The following is a 20,460-nucleotide window of genomic DNA, read 5'->3' on the forward strand; positions in this document are numbered from 1 at the left end:
CACACATCATCCGACTCTTACGTCATACACAAGTCTGAGGAAAAATGCATGGCTTCTGGTGCTCGAGCACACCTGACTGTGATAAAAAAAAACAACAACAGAAAAGCCATTTCCAAATCTGACAATGTTGTTTTGCAACACCGAACACAGAAAAACTACAATTTGAAGCCAGTTTTATGATGAGTATTAAAATAACGATAAAAGAAGCCAGGCAGCCTTTAGGATCTTTTTTTTTAATGTGCGCATTTGACAACACAACATCCTCCTCACAGTGCATTAATTTTCCCTTTGGTTGGTTTATCACAAGCATGCAGTCTTTCTTTTACAACGGCAAGCCACACTGAACCGTTTAACCTAAAGACATAATTATATTATTTAAGGTTAAAATATAACATTCATGTGAAGCACTTCCTCAGTTTCAGAGGTTTAAAGTTGGCATTATTCTCTGCAGTAGACAGAAGATATCAGATACCTCATGATTAAATCCTTATTAGCAAGGAGGGAAATAAGTAACCACCTGATCCACCCAAAAGGCACATTTCTGGAGAACTTAGCAGAGAGAAGATTGTAAGAAACAAAACTGTAGTGTACAAAAACAAATGACAGATGGCTTCTTCTCTGATTCCAAGACCTTTTGCTCCACAGCTCTTTCTGACATAAAAAAATAACTCACATCTTTTAAAAACTAAATAAAACTTGTTTCTTTTTTGAGTATAAAAGCAATTCGCTCCGATTCAGACCTCACACACCGAACACACTTTGACCTTTCCCAGGTTTCTGAAAACTCATTCATACTTTGAAATACATTCCTCAATCTGTAATGCGGCTGGCTCTCGGTATTTATCCTATTCCTACAGTCCACTGGCAGCTTCTTCTCTCAGTGCTCGGAGAATGGAGATGGAGGGGTACGGAGGACAAAGATGGGAGCCCGCTGAGGCTCCCGGTGCTCCAGGAGTGAGGCAGGAGAGGGAGGGCGGTGGGTTGACTTGTGGAGGGAGTGACACAGCTTGACAGAGGAGAAAATGTCTTTGAGAAGCATGGAGCTGAATGGATGGACCGCAACACTGATTCTTTTGCTACAGATGGAGACAGAAAAATAAAAATAAAAGTATTATCACTGTTGTTTGGCTCACTGAAACTGTACTACAACAATGCAGTGACTAACATTAATGCACATTTTTTGCATCCTTACTATAGGTTTCATTAGGAGGCCTCAGTAATCTCTCAGCTTGCTTGTTCCCCGCTCGAGCGGCTTGTTTGTAAAATTTAATAGCTGTCCTCAAGTTCTGTTGCACAACAAAGCCGCTCTCATAGCAATTTCCCAAGAAGAGCTGAGCAGTGTCATCCTGAGAACAAAAGGAAACATGCAATTCAAGTAGGTAAACCTTCCAGGGCAAACTTTAAATGTACAGTCAGCAAAACCAGCCCTAAACGAATTGTAAAAACAGTAACTGATTATAATCTTTAACACAACTACACCAGAAAGTTGCAAAACATCTGTAACTGCAGATTTTTTTAATTATCAAAAACCAGGAGACTGTTGGAATAATCTTTTCCTATCGGATATCCCGACAACCTCCAGCATGATCGACTCTAAAAAGGGAGGCGATCTCTGAGATAAAGCATTGATTAAAGTCTAGAAACATCTAAAGGAAGCACTCACGCCACTCTCTGCTGCCATCTCCAGGTTCTGGATGGACTTACAACCATATTTCACTGTATCCTGGGCGTAGATGGAGGCCAGGCTGAGCTGAGCCTGAAGAGGAGAAATGGAAAGTTGATTTAATTCAATAAGGAAGCGCCAACATCAGCAAAAAACAAAAACAAAACCAAAAAAAAAACCCTGATACATGCTGATAGCAGTAAATGTGCTTGAATAACAATTAAGAGATGCTTAAAGATAGAAGGAAAAAAAGACTCCAGGTGGAGTTTGAGCCAGTTGTTTGATGCTTTCAGCTTATTTAATTTTAAAAGGCAAAAATCTTGCAATGTAAGAAAAAAATGGATATTATCTCTCAGTGCTCAGATAACAGAGGTGGAGAGAGCCTGCAGAGGTATCAATATCAGCATGTTAACAAATGCTTTACTTTCTCAGAGAAGTTTTGTTCCAGGGAAAAAAATATGAATGAAAAATTGTATTTACATTATCAGCTATTTGATTTCTACATTTTTCAAATGTAAGTGGGTACTTGCAAATGCAACATGCTGAATTCTTCTGTATTGAAAATGTTTTCAAGTTTGTTTGTTTTTTCTTTCAAATTACACAATATAATATATAAATGTACTAGAGTTGCAATGGTTCTCTGGGAGAAACTGATCATGACTTCTACCTTGGTCAGCCCAGCTGCAGCAGCTTGTTCCAGAAGGTCGATGGCTGTGCTCAGCTCCTCTGGACTCTGGTGCCCTCTGCTGGTCAGGAGCAGCTTTGCACAGCGGTACTGAGCTTGTCTGTGGCCACTCGCGGCTGCCTGCCTATAATAGTGCAGAGCCTTAAAGAGAAATCACAGGAGATATTACAATAATGCAATTAGGAAATTAAATATCAGAAGTAAACAATTCATGCTTAATTTTATACATTTACATGGTCCACAAAAGCAAAACTGTTTGCTACAAGAGTGATGGCCGGGGTCTCACCTTCTCCTTGTTCTTGCTCACTCCTCTACCTTTCTCATAGCACACCGCCACATTAAACTGGGCTTTGCTGTAGCCCTGCTGAGCTGCAGCGAGAAAACAGGTGAAAGCTTCCTGGTGGTTTTCCCTCTTGGCATTTTCTAGACCTGTTGTACACAAGGAGATATAGAACAGGAAATAAGGGAACATACAGGAGGAAAAAAATAACCGTGCAAAGGCCATTTCATTTGACTCCAACAGCAGTATGTGTTAAGTTTATCTGATATATATGTTTTTTTTTTAAGTGCGCTGATAAATAATGACCAATTATGTTGAGGACAACAGGAACGCAGACGTCTTCCACACTTCTGAGGTTCAGTGCTGCCGCTGCCAGCCTCTCTTCATCAGATAACATTTCCTGGAAACATTAAAGAGGATAAAAACACAATAATAAAGATAAGACAAACGGTCAAGTCTGTTTTTTGAAAGTACAAAAAAAAAAAACCCTTTCTTTAAAGTTGACAAACCAAATGATGAAGACTCACCTCATCACTGGTGTCGGGTTTCTCTGCCTTGTCTTGGCTGGCATCATCCTGCAGCGGACAGGAAGCTGACAGGAATTCATCCTCTACAAGTCAAGGAGGAAATACTTGTTGATTTTTCTATTTCATAAAATATAAATTAATAAAATGTATTTTTTTAAGATACTTTTAAGCAATCTTTAAACTATGACAAGCACAGAACCAACCTGGTATAAGTGCATCCTGGATCAGGAGTTCCCTCTGGTGGTCAGAGATGGCAGTCAGCTGGTCCTGTGTGCTGCTGCTGTCACTGTCACTGCTCTGAGTTGGGGACTGATCTTGGTTCTGTCTCTCTAGCACCCCCTGCAGACACAACACATTCCTTCCTCTGGGCAGGACATCATGTCTTGATACTGCGTAAAAAGAGCGAAAGCAACAAAATAGCCAGGACACAAGTTAAAAGATAGAAGTGTTTTTTTTTTGTGGAAACGGTTACATGTCCACTGTATGAAACTATTTTGCCAAGGGATCTGCCTCGTGTAAATCTACTTAGGGCTGCTCGATTATGGCAAAAATGATAATCACGATTATTTTCACTGAAATTGAGATCTCGATTATTTGACAATATTTATTTAAACCTTTAAGACCTACTATAGAACCAAGTCCACCAGAGCTTATATCATTTTTTTACATGTTGTAGTGCCATTTGTGGGAACATTTCAAGTTGCTATACAACTGTTATAGCCCATATTTTAATAATATGTATGCATTAAGTCCATAGTAACTACATTAATTGCAAAAACGTGCAATAAACTACAAAAAAATTGAAAATCGTTTTTGTTTTGTTTTTTTACATATATTTCTACTTGGAGAAATTTAAAAGGTTTATCCCTCAAAACTTTAAATACAAAAAAGTTGCAAAAAATAGTTTACAACAACAGGAAATTTATTTTGAGTGTCTTCATAGTTTTATTTTGGAGATACACCAATTTTTATATACTGCAGGAAAAACGAAAAAACAATCCTATGATGCAAATTTGCAAAGAAAACAGCATCAAAATAAACTATTTCCAGCTGTGCAATTCGAGTTCTAAGCATCCCAGAAACTATTCAGAAAAGTCAAACATGACCAGTATAGGCTTTTAAGGCCTACAAGTAAAAAACTACATTTTCCGCGAAAATGACGTCACTTCCGGTTTCGGGCAGGAAATGGCGGACATGTGACAGTTCGCGCTGACGCCTGTTTCACTGTGGGAAGTGTTACGAACAGCTGATGGATCGGCAAAGCGTGTTTCTGGAATATTATGTTTTTGTTCCTGCAAGCACTTTTTATGCAATTTTTGCAAAGCTATATGTGGAAGAAAACCGTGACCGAGGACAAGCTGATGGCATCAGATGTAAGTACAACTCCTCCAGTTTCATATGCAAAACAAATTATTGCGCTAGCTTACAGGTCCAGGTTCTACAGGGATTTAAAAATAGTTACACAAAACGGAGCGTGCTGCTCTGACCAGCTTTAAAGGGTTAACAATAACAATGTATTGAACAATGACTTTAAAAAATAATATAAAATAGTGTGCAACACCACTGAAGTTTTTTTTACCTCTCTTTTCAACCAACAGCAGTCACTCTCCTCTCCAAATAACTTCTGCTTAGCTTTCCGAGCTTCCCTCGGGTCCTCTTAATCAGCGGTCTCCAACCTTTTTTGCGCCACGGACCGGTTTATGCCCGACAATATTTTCACGGACCGGCCTTTAAGGTGTCGCAGATAAATGAGGGAGGGGCTAATAATCGGCTCAGTCATTTTTAATGATCGTTGAAAGCCCAGATCGTAATCGTGATTAAAATTCGATTAATTGAGCAGCCCTAAATCTACTCCACAGCTACAACAATGCAGAAGAACTCACAGATCTCTAGTAGGATGTGATAGCCACAGTTGTGTAGAGTGGAGGGGGCTGACAGGGCTCCGGGGCTTGGACTGGGCTCTGTGCTTGAGGAGAACTGGGAGTGGATCCTCCTGCAGAGCTGCATGAACAGAACTGCTGCTGCACCCTGCAGACAAACAAATGAGAACATCTGATGTAGTGCACCCTCGCCTGGAACGGCCAACCAAGTGTGACAGAGGTTTCTATTTCAGCTAAAACTCATGAGTAATCGGTCCATGTGTATAAAACATGAACATTTCAGAGACAGTGGACATACGTATTATGATAAAAGCATAGTGCAGCTATTGTTCTGCTGCAGCAACATGAGAGCAAAATGTCCTCTGGGGTAAACAGCTGGGTCTGACCTGCTGGCCCACTGATGTCTGCCATTGCTGTAGCTTAAAAAGCAGTTACAAAGTGAAACCACTGAGCTGCGCTAAAGGAGTCAGAACACACTGAGTGCAGATACTGTGGATTTCAGCAGTGTGTGCAGCAAACTGTGCAGCTCCGGTGTTGATGATGTTGATGTTTAGCAGTCGTTTTAGTGGCTTTTGTCTTCAGGAATGTTACCATCTGAATATATTAAATCAACAGCAGCCCTCACATGTGTCCTGACAACTTTCTTATTAGAACATGAAGGCAATTCCTGATAAAGTTAATGACACAGAAAAAGTGATGCAGGACATGCTAAGAAATATGTTTGGTTACATGTTTGTATTTTAAATGCAACAACACATGACTTACCCATCCCACAGCATCCAGAGCCGTGTAACGCGGAAACGCGTACTTGGACTGAAAGGTCCTCTGCTTCCTCCTCCTCTCTCCATCCTCCTCTTCCTGAGAGCTGCAATAAACAAAGCAGAGAGTAATGAGAAAAAGAAGATTTGCACAAGATTCTGTGCAGCAGTCTGGTCAAAATATAAGTACACCCTTTCAACAGCTAGTACAATCACCTTTAGCAGCCGTGACTTGAATTGTTTTCTGTAGGACTTTATCAGTCTCTCACATCTTTGTGGAGGAATTATGGCCCACTCTTCTTCCTCCTTCTACTTCTACCGCTCACTGCATGTATTTATGCACAACTCTCTCACCACATCCCGCCACAGAAGCAGTTAAGGGTTTTTTTGTACAAAATCCTGTGAAAACTTTCTTTTCCAAATGTCTGTATTTCCAGTCTACTGTATTAAGGCACTGCATGAATTGGCTTTGTTTCTGTTCCCTTGACTTGCATTGTTCATACACCCACACCCACACCCACACACACACAAAGCAATTGCTTCTGGATGATGCAACCAGCTGAAAGGGCAGCAGCAAGGGCAAAATAGGTTCAAAGTGGGGCTAAAGAAACAGGAAAGGACAGCAATGAGGGCAGAGTCTGAGGTTTTACCCTATTTCAAAGGTTCTTTTTCGTCACCTGATGATACGGCCTGCATTTTGAGGGCAATAAAATTTGGACATCAAAGGGAGATGCTCAAAGCTCGCCTTGTAAAGTAAACAGGTAAAAGAAGAAAGGAGGCGTGGAGAGGAGTACCTGTTGTCAGGGGAGTGTCGAGACGTGGAGAGGACAGCTGAGCTGTTGATGACCTCGTCCTCCACATGGTGGTTTTGGGACAGTCGCAGGGTGCTGTTGCCATGATATCGATGCAGAACTGAGCAGAAAGTTAGACAATGTAATTAGGAGACAGTCTCCTCAGAACTACAAAGCATTCTCTGTACCTTACTTATCACAGCCTAATTACTTCAGTTGTTTATAAGCATTGAGAGACAGAGATTTTGCACCGCAGCTGGACCGCTATGCACTGAAACCACAATAACAACAACGCATTTCTAAAGAACTGACATTGCCTTTAATAAATTTTCTGAAACCTTTTTCTGAAGATCTAGATCCGATAATGAGCTAATTTTGGAAAATTAAAGCAAACTAAGACGTGGGCAGTGCAATCCAGACGGGAATCCAGATGTCTTGCCGTGTGGCACACACGACAGGTAGTGTTGGTGTATGGGAACTCTCCATAGCATTGACAATAAATGGATTAGCAAGTTTTGCAACAGGAGCTAACCCTAGCTTTTAGCTCCGTACAACAGATTAGTAACTTCAATAACCTCAGTTTTCTGTTAATAAACGCTTGGTAAACTCTGAAATGTTGATAATAATTGACGTCAGTGTAGAAAGAGAGAAGAAGAAAAAGGGGCGTTCTCGACTTTTCTCTCACCTCTTCCAACAAAACCGTGGAGCCTCCACATAGTTTGTCTCTAACGGCTCCTTTAAATGAAAGGTTATGTCCGCACTGGCCTGTTTAAGTTATCTGGGGTCCGTATGGCTCCATACCGCTAACGGATTTCTTCCAGCACTGGTGGTAAATAAAAACCTGTCACGAGTTACGCCGTAAAAATACCGACCCGGAAGTGGAGGGTGGCGGGGTTTACGCAATCGATGCATTTGCAGTTGCATCTTCACAGCACCCACTTGCGGTGTATGAGGGTATCACACTTTCAGACGCTTAGGTTTCCGGAAATTTGAGAAGTTAATTGTCATGTGATATTTTATTTCATTTTATAAAGAGAAAAACAATATATATATTTTTGTGTTCATGAACTGAGTCACCCACAGTTTTTTGTATTGCAGGAACTGTGCACTGATATTATTATCATTTTTATTATTACTGGACATCTCCTAGGTACTACATGAAGACTGCAGATTTGTATGAGGCCATATTATTGTTCTTCTCTTACACCATGTGAATGTACTGGATATTTTATTCATTGCTGTTCTATGTGTCTTAGTATGGACCATCTCTTTATTTCTCTTGTTGTTTCACAAACAACCTGCACTTTTTTATCTGGGGATACATGAAGATAAAATTGAATTACATTAACTGATTTTAATGCCGAGGCAAAATTATTACTTAAAGAAATGCAAATCTGTGATCACTGAAAATGATCTTCTTTTGCTCTTAACAGATGTTTTTAAAGGTTTATCATTTATCGATACTAGTTACTGTTGTTTCTATTGTTATAATCATTTTTGTTTTGTCTTTTTTTCTTTTTGTTACATTTTCTTTCATATTTTTTATTGATATGTCATGACTTTAAAGCCTAACTATAGTCAAGATCTGCAAGTGAGCTGTGGCTAGAAGTCCTGTGTACAGTGCAGTGCTTGATGGTATATTATAGCAATCTTAATATATCCTCACTGAATACAATGAAAAACATGTTTTGACATTGTGGGTAAGCAAAGAAGGCTTAGACTACAAGCAGTAACCTGAACAGAACTAGAACTAGAACTAGATCTGTTCTGCTTTATTTAGCTTTAGATTTGAGATGATTTTCTGCACAAAGACAATGTAGATTGAGACAAGCTGCAATGTTTAATCCTGGTGCTTGCATCAATAAGCCATGCACACATTCACAACAGATAACATTAATGCTTTCCTTGTAGTAGATCATAACACCATCCAAGAGACAGAAGAAGAAATGCTACTGCAGAATCCAGCCATCAGTGAGTAAATGAGTTAATCATTTACCACAACTTTAATTAAAACGCCTCCAATGAGTTGTGAAGTTAACTGACAGACCAGAGAGGACAAGGGGGGAGCACATGTACACTAGGAGATCAAAACACAACCAACAACAAAAACTCAATTGAAAGACACCCTCAATCATGTCACGGTTCTTGGTAAAGTTTTCTTTAATCTTAAGGTTCAGTGGCAACAAGACTTTGTAGAAAGACTATTATCTTTGCAGTACACTGGCAAAAGTGTGAGCTATATTTCATATTGCATCCACAGCAACACACTGCTTGACTTTTAAATAAGAGGGCACACGTTGCGATATTGACTGAATAAATAAGCCAATGGATGTGATACAGTCCATACTTCACAATTTATTAGTTTAATATTGCAGCAGGGCTTAAACATTTTTTAAATAATTCTAAAAATTACAAGTTTTTTAAAGAGTCTGCTCATTAGGAAAGCAAAAACTGACTTTTTAATGAAGTCCCTGCCTAACTGATAGTATCTGATTAAGGATTAACTGCACTATGGGCCTTTTTTATATTATTATTATTTTTGCATCTGTAGCACTTCTCTCACACACATCAGCACTCGTAAGACCTGGTTAAGATTTCCAAGGATCAGAGTGCCCTCTTGGTAAGGTGGTCTCATGAATAAGGAGAATAAGATGCTCCTGATCTGAATCATTGATGAATTGAGGGGCTGATCTAAGCAACCATCCAGAGCTCATCCTCATCAGTCACTCTGCAGGAGCGTTTGGCCTTCTCTGCCCTCCATGTTGATCAAACGGTGACGCACACCCCTGTGCTTTACTGGAAACCCACATCCTTCCCGTCAGATGGGTCTAAACAAGGGGCGGGAGGTAAGAGGTCTGCAATTGTAAAGACAGATTAAACTTTGAATAACTCACTCCCTGACCAGTTGCCATGGTGACAAAGTCTTCATGTCTTTCATTTACGATCCTCCTCAGGCAAATAAGTCTAGCCTGAAGTAGTTTGTAACGTTAGCAAGATCGCTGCACAGCCAGATAGTGTTTGCTGCTTCGCCTGGGGCCAGATTTGTCTTGGCAATATGGAAAAACATCAGGGTGAGCTGGAAGCACAGTCCCACAAGTGCTGACTAATTGAGCAGTTTGTTTTTGCTCATAATACAATCTGCACTTCAGCTCTCAAATGTGAGACATTTAAAGCAGTGAGGGGACTTAATAATAAGTGCTAAACAAATTCAGAAATCTCATTTGCTCTTTTATTTTGTCCATTTTAAACAGTTTATGACAGCAGAAACTTGCTTCACCGCTGTTATCTGATAGCTACATTTATTTTTAGAGATTCATGCCTCGTGTTACAGCAGTCCTAAGTATTTTTAGTGGTTCAAAGACTAATCAGAATCCGACTCGTATGAGTAGCTATTAAACGAAATACAGCACTGTGTAAAGGTTTTGAGCCACTCCCTCATTTCTTCATATTTTGCTTCCAGTGAGCCAGATTTCATTATTTTCCAGGTGTTAGAAGGTCTTTCAAAGTTATTCTTTGAACATTGGCTGCTTTTCCTTCATTTTTCACCTGATCCCACTTGTTAAGCCACTTAACACAGACCTTTGACTCGTCCGAGCATGAAAAAGGTACCTAACCAAAAAAATGAACAAAGATAATACAATTTGACAAGCTTAAATCAGTAATTTTACACCAGCAAGGTGATTCCCAGAGAGCTGTTAATTAAAATTTTGCCATATTTCAGCATGCCGTGCAATATGTCTTCAAAAGAAATTAGGGAAACAGTATCTGAAGGAAAATAGGACAAAATCCAACAAAAACCTGATACAGGATCTGAGAGATGCATATGAAGTAGTTACAAATGTGTTACCTGGAACAGTAAATGACACTACTGACACTAACGATGTGATCATACTTTGACACAGTATATATATGTTTTCTTATTTTACAGTATTCTGTTGGTAGAGTTGCAGATAGTAGGACTTTTTCTAGTACAGACAGGAATTGAAAGCTTCTTTTGAAAAACTGCTGCATCACACCCCTTTGATCGCTTTCACCCCGACCTCTGGAATCTGAAGCCCCCTGTGTCTCATTTAGAGGACGGGGAGGGAGTGCAGACATGATCTGAGGTGGCTGGATGACCTGTTTATTTTGTTAGCTGTGTGCGTTGATGTGAAGCTGGATGTCAGGATGTGTGCGTGTGTGTCTGTGTGAGAGAGTTTTGTGTCCTGACTTATCATTGGACCTTGACTATCAATCCAGATAATCTGTGGACACTGAAGTGAGGATTACTGAGGATTTGTTCTGAGAAAAGTGAGCCTTACTTGAAGTTGTATTGTCTTAGCCTTTCTGCAGTCACTACGATAGAGCAGACACTGTGTGCCGGTGCAAAGAAGCTACTTTTATCCATCTGTGCAATGAAAGCCAAAGAGACAAGTCCTTCAAGGCTCCTAAAGCTTGAACGGGCAGAGAAAGAGTTTTGTGTACCAAACTAAGTGAAGGGGGCGGGGGATGTTTAAAAAAAAAGACACAGGGGGTGTTTCTTGCCCCTCTCTCCCTTTTTTCTGTCCCTGTTGGTCTCCTTGGTCACACACATGCACACATACTCCTCGGAAACACACACACACACACACACACAAAACCACTGACAAGGGCTCAGTCCTGCTATGGCCACCACTACCACAGAGGAAAGCTCTCCAGTCCCGACCACTGTAGCACCCCAGCAGCCTGACTTGGAAGACAGCCTAAAACCCAACTCAGAGGCAGAAGCTGAGCTGGGCGAGACCCAGTGTGACAGAGAGGAAAAAGAGGATGAGGAACATGAAGAAGTGGGAAGAAGCTGTGATTCGGAGCAGGAGAATACAAAAGGGAAGAGTTTGGACTCAGAGTGGGTGGAGGAGAGGTTCAGGATCGATAGGAAGAAGCTGGAGACCATGTTGTATGGTGAGTTAAATGGGATTATCAATTTTTATGGATGGAACTGTCAGTGCTATGTGCCTGAACTTCTGGGCTTTCTTATCGACTTCATTCTCACAGTCTGCCTTGAACTCTACAACATCTGAATTTTGTGTTATTTTGAAACCTATCCTATCCTGTGCTCCTCATTGACCTTGTTATCTACCTGATCCCACGCGCCTCTGGGGGCCTCCAGCCGCCTGTGCCCTTGTTGTCGTCATCAGTAAACGCCATCCACTAAACCCCTGTTGCTGCATCATTGTGATTTATGACCTGCAATTGCTTATGCATTCGCAGGTCCTTTTGGCTATTATCATTCCCGTCTGTGAAGCAAAGGTAACTGCCTCTGTTAGTTATGGCTGCTTGGCGGGTTTATGACAAATGCCTCCCCTGTGTCGCCGGGGAAACTCTTTCTGACAGCGTGCCACCGCTGTAGACACAAGCTGATGTTTGCGCTTGATGGGAAAGTGCTTCAGCTCTGATAACCGCGGCTTGGTTTTTAATGCGCGCGCAGCTGGGACTTCTGCTTTTACTGCTGTTTGAGCAGCCTCAATCAGGCAGTAAACATCCCATCTCAACCCTTTAGGTAATAATCTGTCACACCACATTCAGGCCTTCACACTGATTTTCGTACATCCCCCTCCCTCCCCTTTGGTTTTGTACTTTAATTTTTTTTTTTCTTTTTGTTTGGGTAAAGTGGGAGGTATTTGCGTCAGCAAATGCCATTGATGTGATTAGTTGTCTCCAGGCTAATTTGTGGCTGCCTTTCCTAACCACCACCTTTTGCTCCACCCCATAGTGTTTTCCTCTCATTCCTCAGCTCTGGCCAGCGTAACCCGTAGTGATAAAAGGAGGGGGTTGAAGGCGTTCCTGGGGCTCCCCCTGAACCCTGTAAATGTCACCATGGAGCAATGGCCTTTTAAACTTGTTTATGTTCCCAGCAACCTCTTGTTCCACTGGCTTGACAAATTTCAGCCAAGTCAACATTGAAATGCAGACTTTGTGTTCACATGCGTCATATTGAACATTGCGTGGCGACCAATACAACCTGACAAATCTCTCTGCTGGGTTTTATTAGGGGTTTATTTTATCTTTATCTGCCTTGTTTTTACATTTGCCTACTTCTTCTTTCAGCTCCAAAGCATGAGGGTGTCGAGACGGGAGAGGAGTTTTTTGAGAGAGTAAGTGGCTCTACACACATTCAAACACTTTATTCATAAACCAAACAACTAATAATATTTGGCCATTTTCCTTTGTAAAAACCACTGACAGTGTAATCACTAGTGTTTTAAAGCCTCATGGTGAAATTTATCTTAGACCAGTGAAAACATCCCTGCTGCAGTTTTATTACTTGTTGGATGCTCTTCATTCAGTGATTACAGATTTTATGGTGGTGATAATTGGAGGTGGAGGCAGCTTTGTATCCTAAGATCTGCTGTGTTCTCTGAATGTGTGTGTTCTCATTGTATCTGTTACGATCTTTCCTGCATAGAGTGATAGCAGCTTCTTTGTTTCTCACTCTCTTCTATTGTCCGTGCTTTCACAGGTAATGAGAGAAACTAACACTCAGGTGAAATGGCCATCCAAACTGAAGATAGGAGCCAAATCAAAGAAAGGTGGCAAATTCTTCATGTTCCGTTCACACCAAAATCAGTGCTCTTTGTTTTGTGTTTTTCCCACAGCTTTGTGTGTGTGTGCATGTGAACAGAGATTTATCATTTTCCATCTATTGTTTCTAGATCCACACGTGAAGGTGGAAGGGAAGAGAGCTAATGTCCTGGAAGCCAAAAGGAAGATACTAGAAGTGTTGGAAACCAGGGTGAGGTTGCTGGTGCCTTAAATTTACAATGTCAAGAATCCATAGAGGAATGTAAGCTTTTAATAAAAGTAGTTTTATGTTTTTTTTTTTATGTTAAGGCCAGTATTGAACTGAAATCTGCTCAAATAACCAGTGTTTATATAAAACCAGGTAAACAAGGTGACTCTAAAAATGGACGTGGCCTATACGGAGCATTCTCATGTGATTGGAAAAGGCGGAGGAAATATCAAAAAAGTGATGGAGGTCACATCCTGTCATATTCATTTCCCTGACTCCAACCGTCACAATGCTACTGGAGAGAAAAGCAACCAGGTAGGTGGCATTTTAATTCCACTAACTGCTGCCACTATGACAGGAAACTGAAAACCAATTTGTTTACATGTTATTTATTTATTAATTACCAGGTCTCCATCGCTGGGCCCGTAGAAGGCGTAGAGGAAGCCAGGAGGAGGATAAGAGTGAGTTGTCAATGTGTAATTTGAGCAAACTGCACAGAATAGATTTTTATTTGTCTCAACACTCAATATTTTCACTCCTGTCAGACGGAAAGATCAATAGAGTGATTAAGAGGATGGCTGACACAAAAAGGACAGGTATATCTGTCAATGCACTGCCTGTCTTGTCTCTGTCTTTGTTTCTCTCCCACCTCTTCATTATCCCTCCCTTCTGTGTCTCCTTCTCATCGAACCCTTGCCCTTCTTATCCCAGGACCTCCAGCCGCTATCCTTGACCTTTGACCTGCCAGTGAGTCTTGTGCCCCAGGCTCTGCCAGATCCGGGTTCACCACTTATCCAGCAGGTAGTACAGACTCTGGGGGTCAGTGTGAGCTTCAGGGCCATGCCACCCCAGCCTCAAGCCCAGCCGCCCTTTTATGGAAGCTGCTGCACCGTCTGGGGTCTGCAGGGCAATGCAGATGTTGTAAAGGTTAGCATTAAAGATTAAGGAGACTACTGGGTAATGAGGTTTAAGTATCATGTCGTGACTATATATACCATCACCTCACAGAAGGCGACCTGCATCTTGATGGACCTCCTGCTGGGAGCAGAGGTTGCAGGCGGTATTGTCAACAGCCAGCTGGACGTCACCTCCCAGCAGCACCTATTCCTGCTGGGACAGAATGGCGCTCACTTCCTGAGCGTTATGCACCAGACCCAGACCCAGATCATCCTACCGGACCTCAGCGCCCCTCAGAGTCCTCCCTCGCTGCTCATTCAGGGCAGCCCTGATGGGGTTTGTCTGGCTAGGCAGCATCTCATGGTACAGCGGGGCTGTTTATTTTGTGTGCACATAACTGCTAAAAAACAATGCTGAGAAAACTTTGCTGCTTTTAATGTTTGACACTTTTACAATCTGTGTGATGTTTGCATATTTGTGTACACAATAGGACTGTCTGCCTGTGTGTTTGATGTTTGACATGCGTGAAGATGGGGAGGCCGATCCCTGTAAGCTAGCTCAGATGATGCGAAACCTTGGAGTCTTCATTAGCGTCAAGCCCAAAGTAAAACAGACCAGCAAGGTACATTTTACCTCGTGGCTCTGATGCTTATTGTTTGAGACACAACTGAAAAAAGAATGCTAATTTGATTGGGCTTTGTATTGATAAAAACTTGCCCTGAAATATTTCTTTGATTTTGAATGCAAAATATTCTCCCCTGTAGTTTTCTGCTGAGTTGAGTACTGATCTAAAAATCTGTGTTGGTTTATAATTGTCAGTCAGTTGTGGTGAAAGGTCTGGAAAGGAATATTTCCTGCCTCTATGAGGCCCGCCGTCTACTCCTGGGGCTGGATTCCTCTGAGACTGTTAAGATAGCTGAAATGACCCCTGGCTCTCTGCTACCTGGCAGTGGGCTGACCAATTACTGGCTCAATATGTTGCTGCAGCAGCTTCGCCTGTCTGAACAGGGTGAGAGCATTAACACATGTGATTTGTTTTTGCAATCAGAATAATTCTTTTTAAAATTTTTCTGCTTCATACTGATTCATTCATATCACCCTTCTTCTTGATGATCAGGCCCCGTGCCTGTTCCTGCTACAGAGATGCCGAACGGTACAAAGCCACGTCCCTCACCTCCACCAGGCCTCACCTCTCCCACTGAGGAGGGTAGGGTAGGGCCGAAGGGAACAGAAGGTCGACCTCTGGAAAAGGTGTTTCACTGTTAATGTTCAAAATGACAAAACACAATGGGAAATTCTTCTGAAACTTTCCAATTCTCTTTTTCAGATTCTGGAAAATGAGGACCAGTTTGGTCAGCATGAGAGCTCTGAGTGTGTGGCGATGTCATCGTCTGAGACGTGTGACGCTTTGAAGAGCAGCATCAGCAGGATCGGACTGAATGGTCGGAGGGGGAGCCTTCAGGGTCCTGAAATTGCCAAGGTTTTCAGCCAGGGCAGGCGCCATTCAACAGGGCAGGTGTTAACATACAGGTGAGCGTTTTGCAGGTACACACACCTACTCTCTGATGACTCTTCATAATCTTTAAAGTCTTAACTTCTGGAAAATTCTTTTGTTGTTGTTTATACTTGCTCTACTTTGGTTTCTGTTTGATTTGATATAAATCAGCTCTACAGAGCGTGCAGTTTTAATGATGCAGCTCACATTTAACACACTCTATATTTAAACTGCACGATGACACTTTGAAAGAACTGCTGCAGCCAGGTGAAAGAAAGAGTTAGTAAGAACTCAAAGATTGCACAGAGCCATCACAGTTTCACCTAACCTTGCGTGCGTGTGTGTGTGTGTGCGCGCGCGCGCGCGTGTTCCTCCTGACTGTGCCAGACTGCTGAACGCAGACACTGAGGGGGGGAGGAGTGAGCGGAGGAACAGCCTGAGGAGAGATGTGACTCTGGCTCAAAATGTTCGCGCTGACTCATTCAAGGCTGAGGTGAGAAAAACAGGAGCTGCAGGTTTCTTCCTTGCTTGTTTCTTCACGAAGTTATGTACAGATCTGTGGCAGACATTTTGGTCACGGATGATGCTCAGTGGACAGATAATCACATCTCTGTAGGACAGTGGATGAGCGAACGCTGAAAATGTCACGTTAAACTGAAAATGGGAAGATCATTTTCTTTGTCACGGTCTATAATCTATTGATTTGCAGTTTGATTTTGAAAATTGGGTTCTCTCTTTGTTGGTCTCCCCTCTTATTTTTCTCCCATCTCACATACGCAAAGGTTATGCAAAGAAGGATTAACAAGTTTACTGCCACGGCAGCAGGACGTGTTTTCTTATGCAAGTGTTTGTTCCTGCTGTAAATTAGGTTCCCGCTATCCTCCCATCTCTCAGTAACCAAAGAAAAAAATTCAATTTCATGCATTATTTACCTACTCCATTTCCTGTTTGTACTTTGTAGGATTATGACTATGAAAAGAAGAAACTGCTGGCAACCAGAGGTTAGTCCTCCTAAATGTTTAATATTTCTTCCTGTCTTGCTGCGGTTTCAGAAACGTTCTGCAACAATGATTAGCACTGCTAAGCAAGCGTTCCTTCTTTTTTATTGATTCACAGTTGCTGTTCTGCAGATAGTTGCATGAAAATAGATTTTGGTGAAGTATATTGTTGTTTTGCTCATCAGCACACTTTTTTGTTTTGTTTTCGGAGCTGAACAGGAGCAGGAATAATTTAGTTTTGCTGGTAACAATCACATGTTTTGCTCACATCATTGCTGGGAAAATACTTAATGTCAGTGGATTAAGCCAGATGAAGTAGGCTTTTAAGTTTATTCAAGCATGCTATAGGGGAGACACATTAATATCCCAAGCAGAAGTAGGGATTTGATAAAGGGGTCCCATTTCCGCAGTGCTCACTGCCAAGACAACTGATGAAGGGGGCCTGTTTATGGGCTGCAGTGTGCCAAAGTTATAATAGAGTAGCACTGGCACTCCCACTTAATTCACCAGGGGTAGATACACAATGCAGACAACCCACGCACACATGCATCCAGGAATGGTGCGTGTGCTCTCATACACAAGCGTGCGTGGACACACACGTAGCATCCCTCACGCAGAATGAGAGATACTGAAGAGATCTGCAGCCAAATGGTACCAAATTCCCTCAGTGTTCCTTTATGGGATTATGAATTAGCAGTTTGAATGGGCCATCTGCCTCACAGCCATTAAGACACCCGTATGCCAGGATATGAATGGGACATTTACGGCACAAATACACACAAAGACACCCGAATGAAAACCTACCAGTAATAATCCTGTTGATATTGCACTCTTTATGGAGTACTGTTGCAGTTTTTATCACACATTCACACATGGAAGAGGCCCAGGGTCACTTGTTTGTCGATTGAATGCGTATGCCAGTCTAAGTCTTAGCACTCAGAGTTTTATTAAGTATGCCACATGCTGGCAAGAGAAGTAACACTGTTCGTGATTCATTATTTAACACATGAACCCAGCCTGCTCACATCAGAGTACCAAAGAAGACGTGGAAAACCTGCAAAGCATTTTTATGAGTATTGATGCTTGCTGCAAAATCCATTTATGTGAATTTAAAGCTGTAAAGCTTTCTGAAAGTGTTTCCTTATTCACTTCTTTTCCCACAGCACTACTACAGTCAGACTTTCCGCATTGAACATGCAACGTGCTGCATTTATGTGAAAGCTGGCAATCAGATTTCAGACAACATCACAGACGGTAATGCTTTTGATACCAGTTGGTCCCAAAGTCACATTTTCTAACTCTGTGTTTATGTGTATTTATGTTAGCCATGCAGAGGAAGCCTATAGTCACAGAGGTCCGCACGCCCACAGACACGTGGAGTGGCCTTGGCTTCTCCAAGTCTATGCCAGCCGAGGCTGTAAAAGAGCTTCGCAACATCAGCAGACGCAACTACAAACCCTACCTGAGCACCGGTAATAACCAGCAACAGGTACAGATGAGCCTACTGCTTACTTAAAAGCTGAAAAAATGGTCTCACAGATTAACATTTTGAGTTTTCGTTCAAAGTTATAGGTAGAGTTCATGATTTATAGGTACAGCTACTTTTGTTGGACTGAATTCAGTTGAAGCTTTTACTGCAGTGCAGTGAAACAAGCGCTGCCACGGTGGCCCTCTAACACAGTCTCATTTATTGGTTTTGCCCCCTAACAGTCTCGGGCATTTATCTCACTGTGTGGTAAGCACTGCCAATTTGTACGCTCAATTACCTGGAGTCTGATACCATCGGTGTGGTCAACACAGGCACTCTTTGGCAACCTGTTTACCTGAGCTGGTTCAGCTCATCTCCCCTGCTCTTTTAAAGCCTTTTGAATAGCTGCTCTCTGACTGCCCACTGGCCATTGATGTAGAAGCAGACTCACTTAGGATAATGAAAGCAAGAAGCATTTCTCCAATGAGTTCAATTTTCCTCTGAGACCCAGGCAACTGGGAGGAAGCATTTGCTATGCCCGCTGCATTGATAGATTCGAGTGAAGGACTTTTACTGTCACAGATCAGCCCACAGTGGCAAATAAGCTGGTTTAGAGACACGCTAAATGGATTTGGCTAAATCCTTGGATCTACAGGCATTAGAAAGTTTATGGCCACTTGCAGCTATTTGTCTCTGGGACAGAGACAGGGGAGAGATGACAGTAGGGCATGGTGGCAAAATGACACGATGATGCTATTGTGCAAAACGCTGTCAGAAGAAAGCAACATTAGCCTGTATAAGGGAACTTATTATAGATTCCCATATTTTCAGTTTGGATACAAGAACAGCAGTAACATCCACCTGGTTTTCAAACCTGTCAGACAAAGTGTCAGAGCAATACAAGAAAAAAAAAACAGACAGTGGATGAACGGAGGGGATGCACCAAGACCCAGTAAAAGATAAATAAGGAATATCTTTAACCTTGCATCATGCAAAGTTAATAGAGTCCAAGAGCAAAAATAGGTCCACTTTAATGCTGTTACTATCTCCTTCTAGTCTTGGGCTGCTCAGACAGGAAAGGTGGCTAATGGAAGCGACTCTGAGAACTGGAGGGACAGACGTGGATCCACATCTTCATCCCAGCCCATCTCTTCCTCTTCGTCCTCATCCTCATCTTCCCCATCCTCACCTCTGACTACTTTCTCCTCATCATCCTCTTTTCCTGCATTTGCCTCCTCAATGAACCGCAGTAGAAGCGACAAGCCCTGTAAGTCTGACCTCTGTGCACTCAGCTAAACAGAGATCACCTGCTCCCTGCTGCGTTTAACCTTTTCCTCTAAACTTTGGCCTCCGGTGTTCAGCGGAGAGCTTTGCGAGCAATGGCAGCAGCTACTTCGAAAGTGTGTGCTCACAGAGGAGGGGGTCGACCTGCAGTCAGCGGAGCCCCAGCCCCCACTTGACAGATGACCTGCCCGAGCTGCTCGGCCAGCTGGGCCTGCTCAAATACATCGATGTGTTTGAACAGCAAGAGGTAAACTCACACACAGAGTCGCACTTGATCATTTTTTGAAATCACTTTTTTTTTCATTCAGCTTGCAAACACAAGCCGAAAGAGTTAATGCATTATAAATGAGCATCATGATGCAACTTCGGTCTACACTCCTCTAGATCGACTATCAGACATTCCTCACTCTGTCTGATGAAGATCTGAAGGAAGTGGGTGTATCTACCTTTGGAGCAAGGCGCAAGATGTTATTAGCAATCTCAGGTGAATCTCTGAAGCCTCAGCCGGGATTTATGCCGTATCCGCTTCTCTCTCTGTTTTGGCAGTATGCTGTGCTCCTCTCCTCTTGTAAAATTGATTATTTTTCCTCTGATACAGAACTGAACAAAAGCAAGAGGAGGCTCTCGGATACACCTGCTGTGAAGTCTGGCTACCTGGAAGGTGGTGCTAGTGGTAGACTTCCACGAATCATGGATGTGGAAGCTGCAGCTCAGAGTAACCGCTGGTGAGGGAAGACGCCAAATATGTGGAGATATTCTAATGGGAAAATATACAACAATGATGATGCCAGTGCAAAAGTCTTACTAGCTCATTTACTACAAAGGGAGAGGTGCGAGATTATCCTGAGAAACTACAAAAATTATGTAAAACATTTAAACAGGGTGCCTTTCTTCTACAGCGTAACCCAAAGTTTTTTTTATATAATAATTCAAAACAAGGAGGCTTTCCATCCAAAACTCAGTTATGACAAGAAACGAACTACACA

At 42.1% G+C, this 20,460-nt stretch overlaps 2 protein-coding genes across 2 annotated transcripts; one reads left to right on the top strand and one right to left on the bottom strand.

Annotated features, from left to right (window-relative positions):
* Nucleotides 1–220: 220 nt before the first annotated feature.
* Nucleotides 221–7,446, bottom strand: dele1 (DAP3 binding cell death enhancer 1). Its single transcript, XM_085371113.1, has 12 exons — nucleotides 7,270–7,446; nucleotides 6,588–6,705; nucleotides 5,801–5,900; nucleotides 5,039–5,183; nucleotides 3,359–3,544; nucleotides 3,156–3,238; nucleotides 2,935–3,028; nucleotides 2,635–2,777; nucleotides 2,331–2,489; nucleotides 1,664–1,756; nucleotides 1,193–1,346; nucleotides 221–1,076 (listed from the first exon to the last, which is right to left on the bottom strand). The coding sequence occupies exons 1-12, from the start codon at nucleotides 7,298–7,300 to the stop codon at nucleotides 841–843; spliced, it is 1,542 nt and encodes a 513-aa protein (XP_085227239.1). The 5' UTR covers nucleotides 7,301–7,446; the 3' UTR covers nucleotides 221–840.
* A 3,781-nt stretch (nucleotides 7,447–11,227) lies between these two features.
* On the top strand, nucleotides 11,228–20,203 carry bicc2 (bicaudal C homolog 2). The gene is made up of 19 exons (XM_085371136.1): nucleotides 11,228–11,504; nucleotides 12,651–12,697; nucleotides 13,063–13,132; nucleotides 13,256–13,335; nucleotides 13,486–13,647; nucleotides 13,740–13,793; nucleotides 14,044–14,259; nucleotides 14,341–14,592; nucleotides 14,720–14,851; nucleotides 15,049–15,238; nucleotides 15,347–15,480; nucleotides 15,557–15,759; nucleotides 16,112–16,217; nucleotides 16,686–16,725; nucleotides 18,048–18,211; nucleotides 19,247–19,457; nucleotides 19,552–19,721; nucleotides 19,859–19,958; nucleotides 20,073–20,203. Exons 1-19 carry the CDS (start codon nucleotides 11,228–11,230, stop codon nucleotides 20,201–20,203), a joined length of 2,739 nt encoding a protein of 912 aa, XP_085227262.1.
* The last annotated feature ends 257 nt before the right edge of the window (nucleotides 20,204–20,460 follow it).

Source organism: Diplotaxodon limnothrissa, linkage group LG2 (assembly GCF_057381915.1).
Source record: "Diplotaxodon limnothrissa isolate DT_005_m linkage group LG2, D_limnothrissa_male_GT1.1, whole genome shotgun sequence".
NCBI lineage: Eukaryota > Metazoa > Chordata > Actinopteri > Cichliformes > Cichlidae > Diplotaxodon > Diplotaxodon limnothrissa.

Excerpts from the sequence above, each read along its gene's own strand:
- dele1 (XM_085371113.1), bottom strand. The coding sequence starts at position 7,300 with ATGTGGAGGCTCCACGGTTTTGTTGGAAGAG. Across the intron at positions 3,545-5,038 it reads TCACATCCTACTAGAGATCT|TATCAAGACATGATGTCCTG; the intron begins GTGAGTTCTTCT and ends CTTTTTACGCAG. Across the intron at positions 1,077-1,192 it reads GCCTCCTAATGAAACCTATA|CAAAAGAATCAGTGTTGCGG; the intron begins GTAAGGATGCAA and ends CTCCATCTGTAG.
- bicc2 (XM_085371136.1), top strand. The coding sequence starts at position 11,228 with ATGGCCACCACTACCACAGAGGAAAGCTCTCCAGTCCCGACCACTGTA. Across the intron at positions 12,698-13,062 it reads GAGAGGAGTTTTTTGAGAGA|GTAATGAGAGAAACTAACAC; the intron begins GTAAGTGGCTCT and ends GTGCTTTCACAG. Across the intron at positions 13,648-13,739 it reads CTGGAGAGAAAAGCAACCAG|GTCTCCATCGCTGGGCCCGT; the intron begins GTAGGTGGCATT and ends ATTAATTACCAG.